Genomic DNA, 25,221 nt, shown 5'->3' on the forward strand with positions numbered 1-25,221 from the left:
TCAGAAGTTTTACTTGTGATCTATTTCAAACAAGTTATTTAAGACAAGAAGCAACACAAGGAACACAAAGTGATGATGGAACAGACAGACAAAGGATAATTCCTTCCTTCAAAGCCAGTTTTACATTTCTTTTTTTTTTATTTTATTTGTTTTTCAGATTTTATCCCTTTTTCACCCAATTTGGTAGCCAATTCAACCCAACTTAGCATCCAATTATCCCCTGCCTATTGCATTGGATCCGCCGCCCGACCCCGTGGCCGGCAGTCCCAGAGGAGGGCGCCAGGCAGACTAGGCTGACTCGAGCCCAGTACCGTTATTCCGGCACCCCAGGGGGCGGTGTTGCGCGACGGATCCTAGTCCAGAAATACTCCTATACCCCCCCTCGGAAGCGGCCGGCCAATATGCCGCTTCCCGTGTGCCTCGGCCATTATCTGGATCTGGCGAGCCGGGATAACCCTGGCCCCGGTGGGCAGCATGCACTAGCGGCCAGTGCGTAGACCGCTACACCACCGCGGGGCCAGTTTTACATTTCTACTGAGTTACAGAAGCCTAATGGTACAAAGAAACCTACAACATTGTAAGAACATGTGTTGTCATCGTGTACCAGCCCTTCACAATACTCTGTCTTTGATCACAATGTTGTAAACGGGCTTCTAACTATGGTGACGGATGTTTAGTTATCTGACAATATATCATAAAACACTCATGGGGGAATGCAAGCCATAACAATATATGTACAATAGAAATAATCATATAATAAAACACATTAACACTACTGCATTGTGTGCAGAAATACCATGGTTTTTCTCTCACAAAGGGACCGAAACAGAGGCATGCTAGAATGTCTTCCTCTGTGGTATTTTCAGCAAAAACCTTCAGTGACGTGTTTCATGTTTTGGGGATCCCAGAGACATTAAGAGCATAATAGTCGACCCACATACAAACCTTTTATTTAATCCCCATTAACATACATATACAAACCTTTTATGTAATCCCCTTTAGGTTCAAGGGCTGGGAGAACTCATGCTACTTTTTATTTTTTTTTGTTTTTTTTGGGGGGGGGGGGGGGTGTACACCGCTGCAACGCACACACACACACGCAGCAGGAAATGCTGACTCATGCTTAAGCCAGAAGTGACGGAGGTGTTTGTTGTCTCAGTAAACTTGCCTGTTTCCAAAACGTGAATCTCGTGTTCTTGTTTCTCCACATGTTTATAATAAACACATTCCACCACTATGATCTGTTTACAAAACATGCATACACTTTTTTTCGTTTGTTTATCAACAGATACACTCGCGATGTAACAACATACGTTGTCTCGTAACACTGAGAACATCTCACCAACCCTCTGGCGCATCAAACCATTTATAAACCATTTACCATGCTAATAACATATCTAATAACATCTCTGTCCAGCAGAACATGATCACCACTAACCTGTCATGTCACGGTGAGGAGAGAGACGTCAGTCATGAGAAAAGTCCGACGTGTTCGCTGACAGGAACCTTCACATTCCCCTAGTAAGGCTGAGTCATGTGACCAGTCCACTCCTGGACCAGGAAGTGTTTCCAGACATAACCACGCATGCCTGGTCGTCCCATCTGAGCTGGGGAACTTGTTAGGGCTAAGTTATTGTATTATTGTATTATTAACGTATCCAATCAATGGATTCATCATTTATCCAAGAGCCAGATCTCTCTGTTTCACTCTGGATTATCTATTGTGCACAACACAATCAAGTATCTCAGTTTCCTGTATTTGCGGTTTTTAATTCAGCATCTAACCTAGATACAATGTACAGAAAAAAATAAATATTTCATACAAATAATTCCTCTTTCCACCTCAGTCTATATGGACCGCTTAAAAAATGGTCTGGGCAACATTTGCCGTGTGTACAAACCGACGGGAAGATTAATGAACAACCCACACTGTAGAGTCTGGTGTGTTCGTTTGTTCAACAGCAGCAGATTGACTTGTGCATGCCATCATCTCCAACATCGCAGTCAAACACACACAGTAAACAATAGTAGCATTCTTTCATAATATTCATTGTTTCATGATTGCTGTTAACATTCCTTCACAATATCATACTCCAAAACATTTCCATGTGATGATTAGAATCGCCCGGGATGTTGTTACATTATCATGTTGTAAACAATTTCCTCTGTTTTGCTGTACTCTGTTTTCCTGTTTTACTGTATTCCACTCTGATCAACACCTGAATTACTACAAGTCCTGGTTTCATTACAACGTTGTGTACAGAGACCCGCCACACACACTCTGTCAGGTTTATTGAGGCAGGCAGGCAGGCAGGCAGGCTGGCTGGGCTCCCTGGGGGCGGGAGACAGACTAGGAGATCCTCTCGTAGAACAGGAGGTAGGCCTTGGAGCTCTGCACCTGGCTCTCTGTGGCGGGCTGCACGCTGCTGTCACTCACATGGAACCAGGAGCCCTTAGACGGCTCTGCTTCTACAACAGGAAGACCAGAAGAAGAGATGTTATGGTGCTTTTCCACTACAGGGCCAGCCCAGGTCGACCCGGGTCAGCCCTGTTCTTTGGCGCTTTTCCATTGAGCGGCCTGTGTCAGCACGGCACGGCACGGCACGGTAAAATAGTTATTGTTCGGGATGGGTAGCGAAAGGTACCAAAGGTACTTTTTTGCCAGGCTGCGTGTGACGTGTGACGCTGCACACCGTTGATTGGTCAATGGAAATCGTCATCCCATGTTCATAGATTTCTTCGCTAACCGCCATCTTTAAATACCACAACAGATTTCGCTCTCGGAAAATGTCACTTACTGTTTCTGTAATAACGTATTAATAAAGATTAGGAAAATTATGATAACCATGGTATTATCTTAGTTTAATGTAATTTCAATGCATCATAGAACTTTTATTTACAACAAGCATAACAAAAAAAATCGCTATTATGGCGATGTGCTGTGCCTATGCTGTTCCTCAGTCCAGTGGCAGTCAAATGCCGGTTGATTCGCGTCTTGCTCCCTTTAAGGCGTTTCCCTGGTTGCGAGATCTAAACTATTAGAACTGAAAGCGGCAGGTAACAGGCACGTAACATCCATATGCTGTATATATAAATAAATATATTTGACTACCAGCAAGACACCGGAGCACTCGTATCTATAACCATCGCGGAGATTGTATGAGCCCCGCGTCAGTCAGCCTTTCCGTAGAAATACATCGCTCCGTTAAATATCTAACGTTACATGTTTTAAGGCTGATCTGTGCATGATAGTGCTGCATTATGTTGATCTATTTATATCGATCTATTCTTGCCAATTCCTTATTACCAGTGGAAAGGGGGAAAGCTAAAACACTTTGAATGGAATGGATAGGACTTTCCGTTCAATGGAGGAAGCATGATACTCGCGAGTTCATCTCGCTTTTCCCCCCGTTGATGTATTAAACAATCTAAGCAATCTAATCAGAGCAGTTGTTAATATGTAATGATGGATGTGCCATTTTTGATGGAGAGCAGTGAGCGGATGACTGGATGTGAGCATGTATTTGCCTAATTCCGATAGATTCGCGTCTTGCTCCGAAACCGGAGAAAGAAAGGATTTTACCTTCAAACTACCGTAATTATGAACTATATGCCCAATCTAAAAAATTCAAACAGTTTCTGAAAGCAGAGAAGTTGCACTTTTTGAACAGTTGAACTTTTTTAGGCTTATTACGGTAGTTCACCAACAAAAAAAGCACAGTGCTCAACGTGTCAGGAGAAATAAAAATAGAATCTGGGCTTTAACACATTTTTCAGCATTTCCCTGGTTGCGAGATCTAAACTAGTCTACTAGAACTGAAAGCGGCAAGTAACAGGCACTTAACGTTACATGTTGTAAGGCTGATCTGTGCACGATAGGGCTGCATTTTGACATAATTCTTATCGCATTTCCCCCCGCTGATCTGTATAGCGGGGGGAATCTTATGACACGTAACTCGACCTACAGTCCCGGGTCGTTCCTGTATAGTGGAAAACGTCTCGTACCCAGAACTGTTCAAAAGCGTGCCGAAGCGAGCCGTGCTGACCCGGGCTGGCCCTGTAGTGGAAAAGCGCCATTAGTGTGGATGTATTCAATCAGTATAAACAGGACCTGTTCTATATCGTGGAGCTCTGCTCCTATTGGTTTACCCGCTTCCTAAAGTAGCCAATGACTGAATTTTTCAATGCCAGCGCCCGCCTGGGGTGCTATATAAAGGGGCGTACTTCGCTCCATCATTCTCCCAAAAAAGTTCAGCACGGGTTTATATCTGAAGACTGAGAAGGACGACTACTAAGACTGGAGAACCCGCCAGACTTTTCCCTTCAAGATATGGATCGTCCGCCGCCTATGGAGAAGTTCCTCCGGGACGCCTGCCGCTGCGACTTCCAAGCAGCGGAGGACACTTTTCAGCGGAGGAGACTTTTCCCTTCAGCGATGGATCGTCCGCCGCCGACCACGAAGAAGTTCCTCCGGGACACCTGCCGCTGCGATTTCCTAGCAGCGGAGGACATGCACGACTTCTGCCACGTCTGCCTCGGCCCCGAACATGCCGAGGCGGCGTTGGTCGCCTCCCCCAGCTGCCTCCCCTTCCACCTCCTTTCCGTCGCGGAAAGGCGAAAGGGGATGGCCTGGTTCAAGGAGAGCGTTCCCCTGGCGGGCGCTATCTCGGGGATGCTATCCGACTCGAATAGCTCTGCCGATGATGCGTCCGGACAGGCCCCAGAGCGGCGTTCTGGGCAGGCACCTCCCCAAGTAGGGATGGTCCCGCCCGCTCAGCCGGCCCTGACATCACGCCGCCCTCACCCAGCTGAGTGGTCGGTGCCGGTGTCAGAATCAGAAAGCTCTGATGAGCTCGGTGCGCAGGCGGCGGCGAATAACATCGCCGTGTTTAACGCCGCCATTGCGAAAATCACCACAGACCGACCCAACGGTCTGTCTGCAGCGGAGGCGGTGCTTCTGAGCAAGCTCAGTGCCGCGACGATGTACCTGGTCCACCTCTTCTTCTTCCGCCGTGGTGACGACTAGGCCGTCAACGGCTGCGAAACGGAGTTTTCGGCGTGATGCGGCACTGGCTCCACCTCTACCGACGGAGCCATGCCCCACTCGGCATCCCCAGCCACCGCCGCTGACCACTGGGAGGGCCCGCTACGGCCCCCCACGGCAGCGTGACCCGGTTTCACTGGCGGAGGGGTCGGTAATGACCCCACCACCGGTTTCCTCTTCATGGCTGTTACCTCATAAAGAGGCAAAGGAAGGAAAATCCCCACCTTACTTTTTCAGTAAAGGTGATTTTCCCATGTTATCTACCAGAGCGGAGACCCGCCTGCCTTGTCAGGGCGTGGTCCAATCGCTACCGGTTAGAAACAAAGCGGAGACTAGCCCAGCTTACCAGCGTGTGGCCAGCTCTCTGCCTAGCGGACTAACCCCTATCACGACACAAAGGGGGTTAAACACCCCTGTCTGTAGCCGTATGGAGGGACCGTTATTTACATCAAAAACTCCTCCATGTCTATCAAGACCTGGCCCAGCTCATGAGCGTGCGGCCGGTTTTTTGGTTATCAGGCATAATAAACCTACGTCGATAAAGGGCATTGTTACTCAAAACAAACACTCTTTACAGACGGCAAACCATCCCTAAGGAGGATTTTCCATGGTATCTACCAGAGCGGAGACCCACCTGCCTTGTCAGAGTGTGGTCGAATCGCTACCGGTTAGAAACAAAGCGGAGACTAGCCCAGCTTACCGGCGTGTGGCCAGCTCTCTGCCTAGCGGACTTACTGATATCACGACACGAGGCGTTATTTACATCAAAAACCCCTCCATGTCTATCAAGACCTGGCCCAGCTCATGAGCGTGCGGCCGGTTCTTTGATTATCAGGCATAATAAACCTGCGTCAATAAAGAGCATTGTTACACATAACAAACACTCTTTACAGACGGTAAGTCAGACGGTAAATCCCTAAGGAGGATTTTCCATGGTATCTACCAGAGCGGAGACCCACCTGCCTTGTCAGAGTGTGGTCGAATCGCTACCGGTTAGAAACAAAGCGGAGACTAGCCCAGCTTACCGGCGTGTGGCCAGCTCTCTGCCTAGCGGACTTACCCCTATCACGACACGAGGCGTTATTTACATCAAAAAACCCTCCATGTCTATCAAGACCTGGCCCAGCTCATGAGCGTGCGGCCGGTTCTTTGATTATCAGGCATAATAAACCTGCGTCAATAAAGAGCATTGTTACACATAACAAACACTCTTTACAGACGGTAAGTCAGACGGTAAATCCCTAAGGAGGGTTTTTCCATGGTATCTACCAGAGCGGAGACCCACCTGCCTTGTCAGAGTGTGGTCGAATCGCTACCGGTTAGAAACAAAGCGGAGACTAGCCCAGCTTACCGGCGTGTGGCCAGCTCTCTGCCTAGCGGACTTACCCCTATCACGACACGAGGCGGGTTAAACACCCCTGTCTGTAGCCGTATAGAGGGACCGTTATTTACATCAAAAACCCCTCCATGTCTATCAAGACCTGGCCCAGCTCATGAGCGTGCGGCCGGTTCTTTGATTATCAGGCATAATAAACCTGCGTCAATAAAGAGCATTGTTACACATAACAAACACTCTTTACAGACGGCAGCCGATCCCTTTTCGAAATGACCCCACCTTGGGCTGTGCCACCTCCTCGGTGGGCAGCGGCGGCTGGGGTCATACAGAAATTCAAGCTTTTTCTGTCGACTGCACCACAACAGACGGCCCAGCCGCTGTCGTTGCGTTATGCAGAATGACTAGAAGAGACAGGTATTCTGTCGGGCTGGCTAGACAGGACATTGAGGAGGGGATATGCACTACAGTTCATTCAGCCTCCTCCGCCCTTCAGGGGCGTGAGAGAGACTGTTTTTTGTCCTGCCCGATAAAGACACGTGCGCTCCGGGAGGAGATTACGAATCTCCTAACAAAGGGCGCAGTGACATTGGTTCCGAGGGACCAGTGGGACATGAGATGGTACTCCCCGTATTTCCTTGTCCCAAAGAATTCGGGAGACATGAGACCCATACTAGATTTCAGGGTCCTCAACGAGAGAGTGGCGAAACGCCCCTTTCGTAGATACCTGAGGGTCGCGTATTTCGTGTGCCAATCACAGAGTGGCACAGGAAATTCCTACGTTTTGCTTTCCAAGGGAAGGTTTACGAGTACACGCGCCTGCCCTTCGGGTACGCGCTTGCTCCTCGTTTTTTCTCCAAATGCGTGCAGACAGCACTCGAACCACTGAGGCGAAACGAGATACTTATATTAGCATATCTCGACGACCTACTGGTCTTGGCCCAATGCCCAAATCGAGCCATTCGAGACGCAACCTCACTGGTGCAGCACCTCACTCAGCTGGGGTTAGCTGTAAACTGGACAGAGAGTGCTCCGTGGCCGGCTCAACAGTTTTCCTATCTAGGCATTCAGTTGGATACTGCCGAGATGAGGGCCAGTTTATCGGCACCACAGAGAGCGACACTGACGTCAGCTCTCCGGGTGTGTCGAGTGACAAATACAATCACCGCTCTGTCAAGGATGTCCTTACTATGACTGATGTCTGCAGCCCATGTAGTGGTCCCCTTAGGCCTGTTACACATGCGCAGACTGCAGAGGCGGTTCGCACGACTGCGACGGGTTCCAGTGAGACGCCGTCGCAAGTTGATTGTAATACAGAGATCGGTCAAAACCGACCTGAGCTACTGGAGAGACCCGCGCGCGGAGTCGCCTGAGTTCGCTGAAAGCTCTCCACATTCCAGGTCTGCTCAACGAAGGAGCAGATCTGTTATCACGGAGAGGCCCGAGGGACGACGACTGGAGGTTAGCACCCTCCATTGTGTCGCTGATTTGGGCACGGTTCGGGCAGGCAGAAGTGGTTCTGCTTGCGTCACGGACGAATGCGCAGTGTCGCCTTCAGGGCTCTACAGTGCGACCATTTCACTCGCATTTGCGACTAAAAATACATCTGTGCGACTAGAGAAATAAATTCACGAGCACACGTGCGAGTACAGTTTTTTATTTTATTTTATTTTTTAATTCTAAAAATAAATCTGCGCGAACCGTGTGGCCACATTTTAAGCCGTCAGCCAGCCCGCTACGACAACGGGAAGTCATGTTAAAAGTGAAGTTACTTCTGTTAAACTGGTGCTAAGCTAACATCGCTAATCGCTAACTCCCTTTTGGGCCTTAAAGAGACAAGCGCCCTTTTCTCATCTCAAGCTTCATTAGCTTCATTAGCTCACCACATCTACAGATTTGGTCCCACACACTCCAGATTTGAACCCAAGGTTACAACCAGGGTTAACTACCCAGGGTAGAAAGTAGAAAGCTCTCAGACCTTCAGAACCCATTGAAAGTAGTGGAGGTACTCCAGAAGTCCAAATGCATCTCTAATCCTAGGAAACCCTAGGAAGCAAGTTGCCTAATGGCATGAACATGCAACATGTTGTACTTGAGTGTGGCAGAGAGGTGGGACCCCCGGGGATGGTGGTGTGCTAACAGCTAGCCGCCGCAGAGGCACCGTGCTGGGCTGGCCACCTCCACATGTCACCACCCCGGGCAGCATGGGGCTGGGGACTGGTCATCTGGATGTGGGGTAGTTTAATACCCCTAGATGTGGAGTTGTCTGGCCACCGTGTGTGACTGATGTAGCCTGACCCAGCAGCAGGGAGGTGGGCAGCATGGAGACAGACCTCTGCATGGCCTGGCTGGGCTGCTAGCTGACAGACCTAGCCCTAAAGCCTGGCTGGGCTGCTAGCTGCTAGCTGACAGGCATGACATGGATGAATGAATGAACATGCTGCTAACCAGGAGAACTTGACACAGCTAGTTACCATAATACAATGCCATCAACTCTGCGTCTAGTAGGGCTGTAGGCATGGGCCAATGTGTGATTTTGGTGCAAAAATGGCAAAATCACTAATAAAAACGTGTTATAATTACATTTTTCACTGTGCTCCTAAATTTCTTTGTGTGCCCCTAACATTTTTCATTTAGGAGCACATGTGCTCCTAGTGAAAAAGGTTAGCGTAGAGCCCTGGCCTTTGGTTCTCCCTGCGCGAACAGGACAACCCGCCATTGGGAGTCGATACATTCGCACACCACCCATGGCCGAGGGTCCTGTTATACGCGTTCCCACCCCTGACATCTATCCTCCCACTGTTGGCACGAGTGAGGTCAGAGAGGCTAGAGTTAATTCTTGTAGCCCCGGACCGTCCCGGAGCCCCGTGGTTTCCGGAACTGATGGAGATGTTGGTAGAGGGCCCATGGCCCATACCTCATCGACAAGATGCACTCTCTCAAGCCGGAGGCTTGGTGAAGGGGCCGCCTATGAGGGGGGGCCCCTCATGGCCTGGTTACTGAGAGGGATTGTTAGAACGCAGGGGTCTGACAGACGCGGTCATTCAGACCATTCAGAGTGCGCGCGCGCAATCCACTGCAAAGGGATATGCGGCGCGCTGGCGAGTTTTACACAGTGGTGTGAGGGACAGGACGTTGACCCTGTCTTTTGTCGGGTCGAAACGTTCTTGTGCTTCTTACAGTCGCTGTTGACAAGGGATTGGCGGCGGGAACTATTAAAGTTTACGCGGCTGCCATCTCAGCTTGTCATGAGGGTTTTGCGACAACGACACTGGTTTTTCAGTCATTCGCTGGTTAAGCGTTTTTTGACTGGAGTGTGTAGGCTTAGACGCCCTCATAGGACTCTAATGCCAAAATGGGACCTGTCGATTGTGCTAGAGGCGCTGTGCGTGCCCCCATTCGAACCCATTGTCACTGTGTCGTTGCGTTTTATTGTCTCTCAAGACGAGTCTACTCCTCGCCTTGACTACGGCTGAGCGAGTGAGTGATTTGTGCGCTCTCTCGTCACAGGCAGATTGTTTGATCATTTCTGATGACGAAACAAAAGCTGTATTACGCCCTAACCCGGCCTTTATCGCTACGGTTAATCGTGGGTTTAGGGTTCAGAGCTGTGCTCTGAGCGCCTTTTTTTCCTCCTCCTCACGACGGAGAGAGGGAGAGGCGTTTTACATTGTATTGTCCGGTGCGCGCGTTGGCACAATATGTGAAGCGCACGGCAGGACTGAGATCTTCTCCCCGGCTTCTGATCTGCTATGGCGGACAGAAAGCCGGGACACCACTCTCGAAGCAGAGGCTGTCCCTTTGGATTTGCGAGGCTATTAGCCTCGCATACGAATCGAAGGGGCAGCCCGTGCCGACTGGCATTCGGGCTCATTCCACCAGGGGCATGGCCACATCAGTGGCCATTCTCAGGGGAGTGGGAGTGGAGGAGATATGTGTGGCGGCGTCTTGGTCGTCGCCATCACTTTTTATACGGTATTACTTGAAAGATATTTCTTCCTCATCCTTTTCTCATTCTGTCCTCAGTTTTGCTGATGACTGATGTAGTGGGGAAGGCACTTGGATTACCCTGGTCATGGGATTCTATTCAAGTGCTGTCAGGATGAATACGGATGTGCCTGGGGAAGGGACCCTCCTCCAGGACATGTTCCGTTAGATCAACAACCCTACGTGCTCACGTAAGGGTTAGGTCAGTGATATTCTTCCTCAATCCTTTCTCATTCTGTCCTCAGTTTTGCTGATGACTGATGTTGTGGGAAGGGCACTTGGATTACCCTGGTCATGGGGATTCTATTCAAGTGCTGTCAGGATGAATACGGATGTGCCTGGGGAGGGGACCCTCCTCCAGGACATGTCTGTTAGATCAACAACCCAACGTAAGGGTTAGGTAAGTGATATTTCTTCCTCATCCTTTTCTCATTCTGTCCTCAGTTTGCTGAGGACTGATGTAGTGGGGATGGCACTTGGATTACCCTGGTTGGGGATGCTATTCAAGTGCTGTCAGGATGATTACGGATGTGCCTGGGGAGGGGACCCTCCTCCAGGACATGTTCCGTTAGATCTACAACCCTGCGTGCTCACGTAAGGGCTAGATCAGTGGAGCAGACTCGGTGTGGGTTGGGCCAACTTTTTAAGGTTGTCTTGAACCAACATCAGTGGTCAGCTCCGGGTGCCGCTGAGATTGTTTTCGGATTAATAGTCTCAGTGGGGGTACATTTGGCCTCGCTCGCTCCGCCTAAACCAATAGGAGCAGAGCTCCCCTATGGGGCGGAGCTCCACGATATAGAACGATAGTTATGGAGATAGACTCCAGTTCTATGAGTGGAGCGGAGCCCCATAGGGCTGCTGGCCCACTTCGACTCGTTCAAACCCGGCTGTTTTGTATGTTTGGGAGAATGATGGAGCGAAGTACGCCCCTTTATATAGCACCCCAGGCGGGCGCAGGCATTGAAAAATTCAGTCATTGGCTACTTTAGGTAGCGGGTAAACCAATAGGAGCAGAGCTCCCCTATGGCTCCACTCATAGAACTGGAGTCTATCTCCATAACTATCGTTGTTCTTAAAAGTCTGCCATTACTGGACACAGAACTCTGCTGTAACTGGACTTCTCTCTTTTGATTCTCAGAATCAAAATCACTTTTATTAATAATAACTAATAACTTTTATTTCTATAATAATTCATTGTATTTATATAGCGCTTTTCCAGGGCTCAAAGACGTTATATAGCACTTTTCCTGCAAACGTTGCAGCTCATTATCATATAATATACTTTCATATAATTCATCAATATAATTCATCATATTACATCCCCAAGTACGCAAGAGTAAAATTATTCGGCTTAAGAGTCAGTTCAGTAAAGTGATAGTCAACTGCATGTCAGGTCTCTATGAGTCATTACTTATAAGCCCCATCCATCAGTCATTGTTATGAACAAGACAAGACAGATAACACACCTGGGGGCGTTCCTCCATGTTGGTAGACGGGGCAGTGGGGGCGTGTCTTGACGTAGGCAGTGTAATGTCCTGACCTCATGGTGCCGCTGTGCTCCACGATGCCGTAGAGAGAATACAACACCTGCGTCTCTCCCTCCGCTACATCCTGAACACACACAGACCCATGTTAGCATGTTAGCATCAGCTAGGAACACAGACCCATGTTAGCATGTTAGCATCAGCTAGGAACACAGACCCACGTTAGCATGTTAGGATCAGCTAGGAACACAGACCCACGTTAGCATGTTAGCATCAGCTAGGAACACAGATTCAGTTAGCATCAGCAGCTAGGAACACAGGTCCATGTTAGCATCAGCTAGGAACACAGGTCCATGTTAGCATCAGCTAGGAACACAGGTCCATGTTAGCATCAGCTAGAAACACAGACCCATGTTAGCATCAGCTAGGAACACAGACCCATGTTAGCATCAGCAGCTAGGAACACAGATCCATGTTAGCATCAGTTAGGAACACAGACCCATGTTAGCATCAGTTAGGAACACTATCGTAACAACTGACACAACAAACTAATACTGTTTCCAAAAGCTGCTAGTTTGGTTATTTATTTAGTTACGGTATTTGTAGTTTTTTTTCTTCTGAGTGGGGCAGTCCCACTTATATTTTTCCTTTTAATGAGAGAAACAGTAGAGATTTTGACAAGAAGGATGGGTGAGAGAGAGGAGGGGTGACATTCAGGATATGTCCACGGCTGGAATCGGTTACATGGTCGACGCTTAACCCACTACGCCACCTAAGCGCCCCTAGTTTTGTTATTTCTGAGGTGGTTAATGATTAGCCTGTGCATTGGTTTACCTTGGGGTTGTGTTTGGGTTCATGTGCGTTGGTTTACCTTGGGGTTGTGTTTGTGTTAGGGTTAGGGTTGTGTTTGGGTTCATGTGCGTTGTGGTTGTGTTTGGGTTCATGTGCGTTGGTTTACCTTGCAGCTGACGGAGCAGAAGGGCGCGAGGTCCAGGACCTGAGGGAAGCAGACGTGTCTGTTCACCTTACACAGGCTGTAGCCCACCTGGAGGGAGACAGGGGCATGATGGGACAACAAGGTTACTAACTGATCCAGGGGGGTATTCCATCAACGTCGCTAAAGGACAACCCAGGCTTATTCTGATAAATCCCACGAGATTTATGCAAAAATCCAGCCTTACTTTGAGGTCTTGCGGGACTTATCAAAATAAGCCTGGATTTTCCTTTAGCAACGTTGATGGAATACCCCCCTGGATCAATACCCCCCTGTTCACACTCCTTCATGGTCAACGTCTGTCTAGAAAGTGTGATTATATGACTATCAAGCGATATTCCTGCAAATGTTCTTGACAACAACAGATTGCCGTCAAGAGAAACATGACCTGGGGGGTGTTCCATTACCGTTCCATTACACAACCCAGGCTTATTTTGATTAATCCCATGAAACGTATCAAAATAAGCCTGGATCTTCCTTTAGTGATGTTGATGTAATACCCCCCAGATGTCTCAGGTACAGTAGGTTCTGTAAGCAGTAAAGTAAGAGACCAACAACAGTTTGACTGGCAGCTAACTGATAAAGTATATTATTATTATATATATATTATAAGTGTTAGCAGCTTGTTGAAGTGTCTTGCCTGTTGGAACCTCTTCAGGTGGAGCGTCAGCACCGGGGGGGGCAGCGTGATCAGGATCTGCTTCAGGGCGTCAGTGTACACGCTCTTCCTGGAGCCTAGACACAAACACAAACACAACTTACACATTTATGGAAATAGGCAAAAACAGAACTTATTTTTGTCTGAGATCAATGAGATGAAAGCAGTTCTGCACCCCGCCTCTGGAACTCTCTCCCCCAGCCACTCAGAGACTCTCCAGTTTTAAATCCCACCTCAAAACCTACCTGTTCTCCCACGCATACAACCTCCCCTACCCCTAACCATCTCCCCTAACCGTGCCACCCCCCTCTCCCCTGGACATTGCTGTGCTAATTGTTCCCTGTGCCTGTTCGTTAACTCTGTGTTCTATGTGTCATGTTATCTGTTGTTAACTCTGTGTTCTATGTGCTCATGTTATCTGTTGTTAACTCTGTGTTCTATGTGCTCATGTTATCTGTTGTTAACTCTGTGTTCTATGTGTCTCATGTTATCTGTTGTTAACTCTGTGTTCTATGTGTTCATGTTATCTGTTGTTAACTCTGTGTTCTATGTGTCTCATGTTATCTGTTGTTAACTCTGTTCTATGTGTCATGTTATCTGTTGTTAACTCTGTGTTCCATGTGTCATGTTACCTGTTGTTAACTCTGTGTTCTATGTGCTCATGTTATCTGTTGCTTGTTGTTTCTGTGTTTTCTGTTTTTCCCATATTGTCAGCGTCTTTGAGCCCCGGAAAAGCGCTATATAAAAACAATGAAGTATTATTATTATTATTATTATTATTATTATTATTTAAACGTCATACCTTCTGTAGCCTTGGCGCCAGGCTGCTGCTTGGTGCAGCGGACACACAGCAGACTGTTGTTCTGGGTCAGGTTCTCCACCTCACTGAACTGGAATAGGCAGGACTGCACAGAACACTCCAGCTTCTCCGGGGTGATCCTGGTGGCCAGGGTGTGAAAGGCCACCGCCGGGTCCTGGTCCACCACCGTGTACTGCCTGGGCTCCTCAGGAACCTCACCCTCCTCCATGTCCTGGTCAAAGCTCTCGGAGCCGATGAAGGCCTCGTTCAAGGCCAGCTTATCCAAGTCTTCTGCCAACGAGTCTCCCTCCTCAGTCGACGGGCAGACTTCACCGTTCTCTGCGTCTCTCTGGTCCACCTTCTCATCCTCTTCTAGAACACCCTCCTCCTCCTCAGTGGTCTGGTGCTCTGTCAAGGCAGTGAAATGGTTGCTAACCACCGCTGAACCCTCCTCCTTCTCTTCTCCCTTCTCCTTCTTTTCTCCCTCCTCCTTCTTCTCTTCTCCCTCCTCCTTCTTCTCTTCTCCCTCCTCCTTCTCTTCTCCCTCCTCCTTCTCTTCTCCCTCTTCCTTCTTCTCTCCTCCCTCCTCCTCCTTCTCTTCTCCCTCCTCCTCCTCTTCTCCTTCTTCTTCTCCTCCGTTCTGCTGAGTGATGTCATGCTTGTCTTGGTCCTGCTCTGAGACACCAGACTCTGCTGGTTCAGTCTGACTGGCGGGTTCCTCTCCTGGGGTGGTTCCGTGTTCCGCCTCGTCCCCAGAGTCTGACCCGTCTGCCTCTAGCCCCTCTGCCGTGTCCTCGGGTGTCAGACTGTCCAGGGTGACTTTGCCATCCATCTTCTGCTGCCTTCTTTGATTCTGGGTGATTTCATGCGTACAGGAGACAAACATATACATGGTAAACAGACTGACTTATATAGCGCCTTATTCCAAAGTGCTTTACAATGGCCTCTCATTCACCCATTCACACACACATTCACACACCAATGGCGGCAAGCTACCATGCAAGGCGCCGGCCCGCTCACTGGGAGCAATTTGGGGTTCAGTGTCTTGCCCAAGGACACCTAGACATGTTCAAACTGCTGGGGTTCAAACCGCCGATCTACCGACCTATGGAAGCATATAGTAGACTAAATTCAAATGCTAATGCAATATGAGATATATTTCCGGTCGGCGCGTTAAACATTGTCCTGCCCCCAGAGAATGACTGACAGGCCGGTAGAACATGAGAATTGCATAGAGTTTGAATTTTGTCAGCTGTAAAGCGGATGTGTTTCCTCGAACATGTAAATGCAATTGCGTATCACATTATTGCATTACAATTTGAATATTGACTCAAATAACGCAGGCAAAAGTGGCAAATGAATATGCTATTTTGGGTTTGCATAGTCATTTTCACATTAGAATGAACTTTTGAATTTTGTCAGCTACAAAGCAGCGCATGACTTTGAAAATTAAATGTCAAATGGCTTTGCATTATAATTTTAATATTGACAGTGAATGTGCACATCAGGTACATGAAAATGCAAATGCAAATCATTAGAATTGCATTTGAATTTGAATATTGTCTGAAAGAATGCATGCAAAAGTGGAACATGCAATTGCAATCTCATATTGCATTAGCATTTGAATTTAGTCTACTATATGCTTCCATACCGACCTTGCGATCATTAGACGCCGGCTCTACCTCCTGAGACACAGCCGGCCCACAAACATATTCCTTACATGTCTTTATATTATATTAACTTGTGATGAAAAACCCTTTTGAAATAAATAAGCTTTTCTTGAAGAAGACGTGTGTGGAAGTGAAAACAAGGAAAGGAAAGGAAGTTAATCTTTCCTCTGAAGACGTCTCCTGCTACCTTGGCTTGTTTCTTGGCCTGCTTCTTGGCTTTCTTCTGTTGGTACTTGCTGCCGACCCCGGTAGGGAGGTCGTCACCCCCGTTAGTCATCTGGATAGGGCTGGTCCGGTCCTCCTGGGTCACCTTGCTGACCTTCTTTACGCCTTTCTTCAGATTGTTTTTCCTGTAGGCCTGCGAGAGATAATAATAATAATAATAATAATAATAATAATAATAATACATTAGACTTATATAGTGCTTTTCTAGAGAGTCAAAGATGCTTTACAAAGTGAAGATGATGAGATGATCATCAAAATGTGAAAATAAACTAGTAGGTGAACTGAAAGGTTTTGCTTTCGACAAGTGATCCATTACAGTATCAGACTTTTACAAAGTGCACCAAACGACCAACATCATTACCTCATCTGAGACAGGAAGAGAAAGATCCAGAAACATCTCCGTCACTAAGGACACCTGCAAGAGAAACAGAGAAACAGTCCTTAAAGAGACGTTTAAGGTAGCATCTGATGCTAAACGACTCTATCCATAGTTTGTTGTCCGTACCGTCTTGCACTGTTGACACATCACGGTGCTGGTCATCTCCCCCCCGAACACCTGGTCCACAAAGTTCCTGGGCGCCCCGCTCTTCTCAAACTCTGGAAACAGAAATAAAATATGTTATTGATTTTTTTACTGATTTTTTTACTGTCAAAATAGTAAAATCTACAGTATCTACAGTGCAGTGACATGTATGTATGTATGTACTGTAGTGTAGAGTGTAACATGTCCAGACAGATAGTTAGGTTCTTACCCTTGATCAGTTTCTTTGACAGCTCTGCGTCAACGCTTTTCTCTGAGGTTTTCAGTGATTCCATAATGGCAGAGCTGACTCTCTGGAACACAAGACGACACTTCCCTCACTGACCTCCACGTAAACAAGCCCTCAACAAGAAAAGTCTAAGATAAAACCTTTAAAACATGACTTCATTTGCTATGTGTGGGTTACCACCACTATGTTTAGACCTTTTAAACAGTTGTACATGTCAGAGAAGCGGGTCTGTGTGTGTGTGTGTGTGTGTGTGTGTGTGTGTGTGGGGGGGGGGGTGTACGTACTTTAATCTCCTCAGCTCTCATCCCGTCCAGCAGGTAGCGTAGCAGCTCCTGGCTGTCCTGCTGCTGGAACCCTTTGAACCTGGCGGCCCTGGAGAGGAGGAGGAGGAGGAGGAGGAGGAGAGGGAGGAGGAGGAGGAGGAGGAGACGGTTATTTGACAGTTGACGCCAAAGTGCTGACGGGTTCATTTCATGGCAGGTCTCCAACGAAACACACAACTGCTCAACTGCTTTCTATCACGACGACTGCCAGTGGCCCCTGGCCTGAGCTAGATTACTCTTCCTGCTACGACTGGTGGATTGATGATTCACTTGCTTAGTCAAATGTATCGATTGTAAGTCGCTTTGGAATAAATAACTATAAATAAGAATAAGAATAATAAGAATAAGAAGAATAAATGTGAATAATAAATACATGTAAAAGTCTCTCACTTTTTGCAGACTTGTGAGAAGAGTTCCCTGGGCGTGACGACGCCCTTCTTGGACTCCTGGATCTCGTTGAGCAGCTGGTACATGGCCAGGGTGAGGGACCCAGGGTGGGACAGCTGCACCTTAATGGGCTCCTGGAAACACAGGAACAAGGTTCAGCTAGGAGAGGGGGAGGGGAGGGGGGGAGGGGAGAGGAGGGGAGAGGAGAGGAGAGGAGGAGGGGAGGGGAGGGGAGAGGAGAGGAGAGGAGAGGAGAAGAGAGGAGGCCAGAGGAGGGGAGAGGAGGGGAGAGGAGGGGAGGGGAGAGGAGGGGGGGAGGGGAGAGGAGGGGGGGAGAGGTTAGAAGGTAACACACCAGGTCTATGGCGGGGGCAGGCGTGACAGTCAGACTGATTTTCTCTTCCGTTATCTTCTTTATAATCTGCCTCAGCAGCGGCGTCTGAGAGAGGTTCTGGAACAGGAAACACAGAATAGATCAACTATGTTAATAATACAGCTGAACACTCTTGTTGAGACCAAGAGACGTACCGTATTTTCCGGACTATAAGTCGCACCCGAGTATAAGTCGCAGCAGGCCAAAAATGGGCCATGAAGAGGAAAAAACCACATATAAGTCGCACTGGACTATAAGTCGCATGGTTCAAGGGAACGGGCTTGGCGGAATCAGCGGGGAAAGAAGACCCTGTTGAGCTTGACTCTAGTCTGGCACTGTGAAGAGACATGAGAGGATTTGTAAGCCCAGGAAGGACATAATTCACGTTGAAACTTCTTCTGAAAGGTTACGGAATACTTGTATTATCGAGTGTAAAGTCCGCTAGCTAGCGCGGGGCTAACAACATGGCGTCGCAGAGGAAAAATGAAACTTTGAACAGCCTCTAAAAGGTAATAAATGACTTTAATATCGTTTCTAACGTCCATAACATTGTGTATAAGGTCCATAACATCATGTTTAATGTCCACATTGTCGTGTTTAATGTCCACATTGTCGAGTATAATGGCTATTCTATCGCGTATGAAGCGCTACCGGAAGTAGCAAAATGCTACTCGCGGGTACAACATTGCAACGTTAAACAGCCTCTGGAAGGAATAAATGACTTTAATATCGTTTCTAACGTCCATAACATTGTGTATAAGGTCCATAACATCATGTTTAATGTCCACATTGTCGTGTTTAATGTCCACATTGTCGAGTATAATGGCTATTCTATCGCGTATGAAGCGCTACCGGAAGTAGCAAAATGCTACTCGCGGGTACAACATTGCAACGTTAAACAGCCTCTGGAAGGAATAAATGACTTTAATATCGTTTCTAACGTCCATAACATTGTGTATAAGGTCCATAACATCATGTTTAATGTCCACATTGTCGTGTTTAATGTCCACATTGTCGAGTATAATGGCTATTCTATCGCGTATGAAGCGCTACCGGAAGTAGCAAAATGCTACTCGCGGGTACAACATTGCAACGTTAAACAGCCTCTGGAAGGAATAAATGACTTTAATATCGTTTCTAACGTCCATAACATTGTGTATAAGGTCCATAACATCATGTTTAATGTCCACATTGTCGTGTTTAATGTCCACATTGTCAAGTATAATGGCTATTCTATCGTGTATGAGGCGCTAGCGGATTTACTCCTTGGTTCATGTCAGTCAGAGATTACCGTATGTCAGTTCATGTCAGTCAGAGATTATGAATTATTGATATATAAGTCGCACCTGACTATAAGTCGCAGGACCAGCCAAAGTATGAAAAAAACCGCGACTTATAGTCCGGAAAATACGGTACTGTTCAACCTTAGGCAAGAGGAGTATAGTAAAAAAAAAAATATAAATAAATAGATAAAACATTCAATAAGACAATAGTTCATGGATAAAAGCCATTGATGGAAGTGTTTGTGTTTAATCATAACTGCTGCAAGCCGTACCTGAACAACCGCGTTAAAGAAACAGGTGTTTCCAAGGTTACTGAAGCCTCTGACCGAAACCGTGTTGCTGTTCCCTCCAGCAGCTGCTGGCTTCTGGCCCTTCACAGCACACTCTCTCTTATCGTTCTTCTTCTGGTTTTCCTTATTCTCTTTCTCCTCATTTTTTTTTTCAGTCTTGGTCTCCTGTGCTTCTTCCACCAGGCTTTCCTTCTCCTCCACCCTCACTTCTGCAGAGGTAAAAAACACAACAACATTTAGAACAGCCTTAACTTGTGGTACAATTCTGACAACCAATACATTTTTGCCACACAATAGGTATATAGCAGTGGCGGCTGGTGATAAAAATGTTGGGTGGGGCACAGGTTATGGGGGCATGCTCCACGGGGAAGAATATCAACTTTAAAATCTAGATTTACAGTCGATTTTAGCATGAGAATATATATATAACTTATTAAAGGGCAAACTGCAAAAAATAATAATGCAAAACAACTGACAAATCAACTGGAATAGTCTTTGTTAGCAGAGTAGACCTAATGTTAACAGAATGGACTTATACCCTTTGTCTATCTGTGCAGCGGTAAGGTGAATAATTCTAGCAGTACTCTCCAGACAGTTGTCTTGTTTAGCCATTCAACTAGGCATTATTTATTCAATGGAGAAAGACATGGAACACAATGCAATTGTGATAATAAATGTGTTCTTTGTTACTTCTTTAATTAAATTAAAGTGTACCTTTCTATTATCATACAGTATTTCCTTGAACATGTAAACTCTATAATCATACAGTTGTCTTTCTATTAGTTGTCTCTGTCATACTGAACTGTTTGTTATCATCCTGAACTATCTCTGTTGCTCACCTCACTTCAGTTCTGTCTCTATTGCTCTCCTCTCCTGTTGTCTGTCTCTCTGTTGCTCTCCTCTCCTGTTGTCTGTCTCTCTGTTGCTGTCCTGTTGTCTGTCTCTATGTTGCTGTCCTGTTGTCTGTCTCTCTGTTGCTGTCCTGTTGTCTGTCTCTCTGTTTCTGTCCTGTTGTCTGTCTCTCTGTTGCTGTCTTGTTGTCTGTCTCTCTGTTGCTGTCCTGTTGTCTGTCTCTCTGTTGCTGTCCTGTTGTCTGTCTCTCTGTTGCTGTCCTGTTGTCTGTCTCTCTGTTGCTGTCCTGTTGTCTGTCTCTCTGTTGCTGTCCTGTTGTCTGTCTCTCTGTTGCTGTCCTGTTGTCTGTCTCTCTGTTGCTGTCCTGTTGTCTGTCTCCCTGTTGCTGTCCTGTTGTCTGTCTCTCTGTTGCTGTCCTGTTGTCTGTCTCTCTGTTGCTGTCCTGTTGTCTGTCCGAATATCGGTTGTTAAGTCGCGACGTGTTTCCGGGTCCAACGTTGGCTGAGGCGCTGTCTTCGAAATGCAGCAATAATAATAATTAATTATATTTATATAGCGCTTTTCTGAGGCTCAAATACCCTGACAATATGGGGAAAACGGGAAAGTGCTGCTGTGTCCCTTGTTGTATGAATAGATCCGAGTCTAAAAAACGATTAAACTGTCATTCTACCGCTGTAGTACACTGGTATTCTGGTGCGGAGAATTTCTGGTTTGGAACCGGAAATTGCAAAACGTCACGTTTGACGTCAGACTTAACAACCGGATATTCAGGTCTCAAGTCTCACACATTTTTACATTTTTACTACCCCTAGTGGTAGTGGCCCTAGGCTGCAGCCTAGGTAAGCCTATAATCTGCGCATGCTCGGGGCGCCCTGGCCGAGAAATAGGAGACAGCCAATTGGAGCGCTGCTACAGCTCACGTGTAAGCCAAAAGTATTTGCAGTGCCATTGACTGCCATTCGGCCGGCGCCCCGACTCCTCCCCTATGTATTTTCACAGTGAATTTTACACACACAGATACAATGTTTATTGTATTGGAGGATTTTTAATGAATGCTGATAGGCGCCGACAGAATATCAGCCGCATTTTATGAATAAACAATGTTTATTTAAAAAAATATTTTACAAGAAGTGGGGCTGCGTTGGAAGGTGGGGGCGGCGCCCTAGCGACCTCTATTGGCCAGCCGCCACTGGACTATATAGGTATAAAGGCACCTTTATCCAAAGCGCTTTACAACAGCCTCTCATAGGGCTTTCACACCGGCAAAGAACCGTGCCGGTTCGCGTTCGCGTTCGGAAACCTCTGAACCTTGGTGCTGTCTGGCGAACGAGCCCGCGTTCATACCAGTGTAACCTGAACCATCCGCGTCATCAACGCTGGGTGATGAAGGGGCGGGATAAACAAAACAATTCACAACTAGATGGCAGCTACTTCACTGGAAAAGAGGATCATATCTTCCACTACAGTATCTGAAATAAACACAATTTTCTGTGAAACAAAACAAAAGACAGTTTCTATATGCGTTCTTTTACTAATCAGCTGCTCCATTACTGGAATAGAAATGGCTTACGAAATTCGCGTTCGCGCATGTCCGCGCGCGTGTGCGTGTGTGTGTTTGCTGAGCATGTGAGGAAGATAGAGAGAATAATGACACTTTTTATATTGTTTTTGATCACTAATGATTAGATTTAGATTAGATTACATTTTGTCTACTTCCTCCTTGCTGGTCTCTGCAGCCTAGAATAGGACACACCCACTGACGACGTGACTGTTCTACGTTTTGGTTCGCGCTTGAGAACCACTATTTTTTGGTTCCCGCTGCGAACCAACTTTTCAGGTTCCGAACCAATTGAGCTTCGGTCTGAACGCGCCGGCCGGTTCCAGACTTGGTTCGCGAACGCGAACGCGAACCGGCACGGTTCTTTGCCGGTGTGAAAGCCCTATCATTCACCCATTCACACACCAATGGCGGCAAGCTGCCATGCAAGGCGCTGGCCCGCTCACTGGGAGCAATTTGGGGTTCAGTGTCTTGCCCAAGGACACTTCGACATGTGGCCAGCCGGGGCTCGAACCGCCGATCTGCCAACCTTGTGATCATTAGGCAGCGGCTCTACCTCCTGAGACACAGCCTCTACCTCCACCAGCCTCTACCTCCACTAGCCTCTACCTCCACCAGCCTCTACCTCCTGACACAGCCTCTACCTCCACCAGCCTCTATCTCCTGAGACACAGCCTCTACCTCCACCAGCCTCTACCTCCTGAGACACAGCCTCTACCTCCACCAGCCTCTATCTCCTGAGACACAGCCTCTACCTCCTGAGACACAGCCTCTACCTCCACCAGCCTCTACCTCCTGAGACACAGCCTCTACCTCCTGAGACACAGCCTCTACCTCCAGTGCCACAGCCGCCTCACAATAGTAACATCTAATTCTGCCTCGTCTGTGTGTTTGTAGCAGAGACAGAGAGGACTTACTTCTCTGAGGGGTTCTGGTCTTGCTGGTGTCTGACATGGCCTGCTTCTTAATGTTGGTCACCAGCTGGGCCAAGTGGCCAGTTTTAGAATACAGGACGTCGTCATCACAGATGTAACACCTATGGAACAACACAACACAAAGGTCATAGGTCAGGCCATTATGATGCTATTCAACACAGCAGACAGTTGTGTCCTTCACTCTGCAGTTCTCTGTCTCACATCTGAGAGTTATGAAACACAGACACTTTATTTATTTTTCTGAGTGGCCCACTCATATTTTTTCTTTTTATTATGACAGAGACAGTAGAGATTGACAGGAAGGATGGGTGAGAGAGAGAAGGGATGACATGCAGGATATGTCCGCGGCCGGAATCGAACCGGGAACCCTGCGGTTACGTGGTCGACGCTTAGTCCGTTACGCCACCTAAGCGCCCTGCAGACACTTTATGAACTCACCACACACTCCAGTTGTCCAGGTTGAGGACCAGGCAGTGGGGGTCTGACCGAGGCTTCTCGTAGTGCTGGGTGGCGTGCTGGTTCTCTGAGTTTCTTCCACACCCCTTTTAAACACAAAGGAATTGTGTTAGTTAGTAAGTAACAATGACCGTACAAATTCAATTCAATTCTTTATTGGCCATGTGCAGTGCACTAGAAACATGACTTGGTATTCTCCATGCTGAACAAGCTACAGTACATACAACAACAAGACGACAACACAACGTCACAACAACAATACTCAAGACACACAATACATGTACTCATTTTATTCAGTTATTCAGTTGCATCGTGTCCATATCTTACTCTGTGTCCGCATTTCAAGCACGCCCATATCGTGGGGGGTTCTGTCTCTGTCTCCTCTCCGTTCTCCTCTGGCGGGGCGTCTGAGGCGCCGCTGGGCTCGTCATCCCCGCAGTCCTGACAGGAGTCCCAGCTGTTGTCTTCTCCGGTCTTCTTGAGGAAACTGTGGTCGATCCCTTTACGGATGTGGCTGCAAGACGGACCTGTAAGATGACAGATGACAGAGAGACCATGACCATATTACCACCCAATGAGCCAGGTGTATCAGCCGTGTGTCACCTCGCAGCAGTGAATCCTTTTACCTGTCAGGTCGATCACCTCGTCCTCTCTGGGACCTTTTTGTCCCCTCCTCTTCCCCATCTTCTAGTCCAGGACTGAGGCACCTCAGGCAGAACCAACGCCAAGAAGGTTGTAGGCCTGTCACACAGAGACAGGCTAGTCAGGATAGGAATGTTGGGATGCAGAGACAGGTGAGATACAGATACAGGTGCAGATTGACAACTCTTTCAGAACGAATCCTTCCCCGTGGGAATGGACACATGCCATGGTTTTGATGTAGCTATCTATGTCGCTGACACTATGAGACGGGATGGAACAGGTTAACAGAGTCATCTCTTTATGACAGGTCTAGTTTCGGGCTCCAGGATTTCTAAACTTTTTATAGGGATCATCAGCAGCATAATCCGGATTGTTTTTTTGATATAGTGGATCAGATCCATCTGGCTCATCTCCTCTATATATAATACTACTCTACAGGGAGATCTGATGCTCGATCGCAAAAATACATCCGGATCATTCTGATCTATTAAAAGTTGTAATACTATATATATTTATATATTTATTTATTATAATATTGCTGGGCCTTGATGGTCAATCCTACCCAGCAGAGGAGAGGTCTTGATGTCTGAATCACAGTCGGCAGCTTCGTCTTCCCGGGGATGAGTCTAATTCATGCTTTTCTTTGTTGTCGGTCGCCTACATAATTACATAATTACCTTGAGACAACACACACGAGACAAAACACTACCTATGCTATAATCATCTATTCAATAGAAACTGCTACACAGAAACTACAGCAGCGTGTGGAGTATATCCGGTGTGGCCGAAACAGCATCCGGTGTTCTCTGAGCAGGGTTACCAGATGGGATTGACAATTTCCAGCCTAACCACAATCTAAAAATCACCAAAATGCTTTTTCCCCGTCCAGTGTCACAAAATTGGGAAGGAATACGCCCAATCTGGCAACACTGTCTCTGAGCAGCAATAGTGGAACTCCGCCCATCTACTTTCGGTGTCACTTTATGTAAATGAGGATTTCTTCCAAATAAGAGCACCCAAGTTAAACTTACAAATCCCACCCAGCAACCCTGGTTTCAACTCGCACTTTTATTTTGAAGCCGCGAAAAAACGTCGATAAGCGAAACCCGGAAGTCTTCCACAGACCTGTGTCGTACACTGTGCAGCATGTCAAGTTGT

The 25,221-nt window shown here is 47.3% G+C and overlaps 1 protein-coding gene across 1 annotated transcript; it reads right to left on the reverse strand.

Annotated features, from left to right (window-relative positions):
* Window positions 1–1,767: 1,767 nt before the first annotated feature.
* Window positions 1,768–24,814, reverse strand: usp16 (ubiquitin specific peptidase 16). Its single transcript, XM_080527054.1, has 19 exons — window positions 24,626–24,814; window positions 24,048–24,162; window positions 23,749–23,948; window positions 23,404–23,507; window positions 22,948–23,066; window positions 19,603–19,829; window positions 18,030–18,125; window positions 17,678–17,808; window positions 17,249–17,336; window positions 16,947–17,028; window positions 16,700–16,791; window positions 16,556–16,609; window positions 16,157–16,327; window positions 14,913–15,152; window positions 14,303–14,765; window positions 13,483–13,577; window positions 12,807–12,893; window positions 11,831–11,975; window positions 1,768–2,469 (listed from the first exon to the last, which is right to left on the reverse strand). Exons 2-19 carry the CDS (start codon window positions 24,103–24,105, stop codon window positions 2,351–2,353), a joined length of 2,571 nt encoding a protein of 856 aa, XP_080383180.1. The 5' UTR covers window positions 24,106–24,162; window positions 24,626–24,814; the 3' UTR covers window positions 1,768–2,350.
* Between the last annotated feature and the right edge of the window lie 407 nt (window positions 24,815–25,221).

Source organism: Nansenia antarctica, assembly GCF_963989245.1.
Source record: "Nansenia antarctica genome assembly, chromosome: 1".
In the NCBI taxonomy this organism is placed as follows: Eukaryota; Metazoa; Chordata; class Actinopteri; order Argentiniformes; family Microstomatidae; genus Nansenia; species Nansenia antarctica.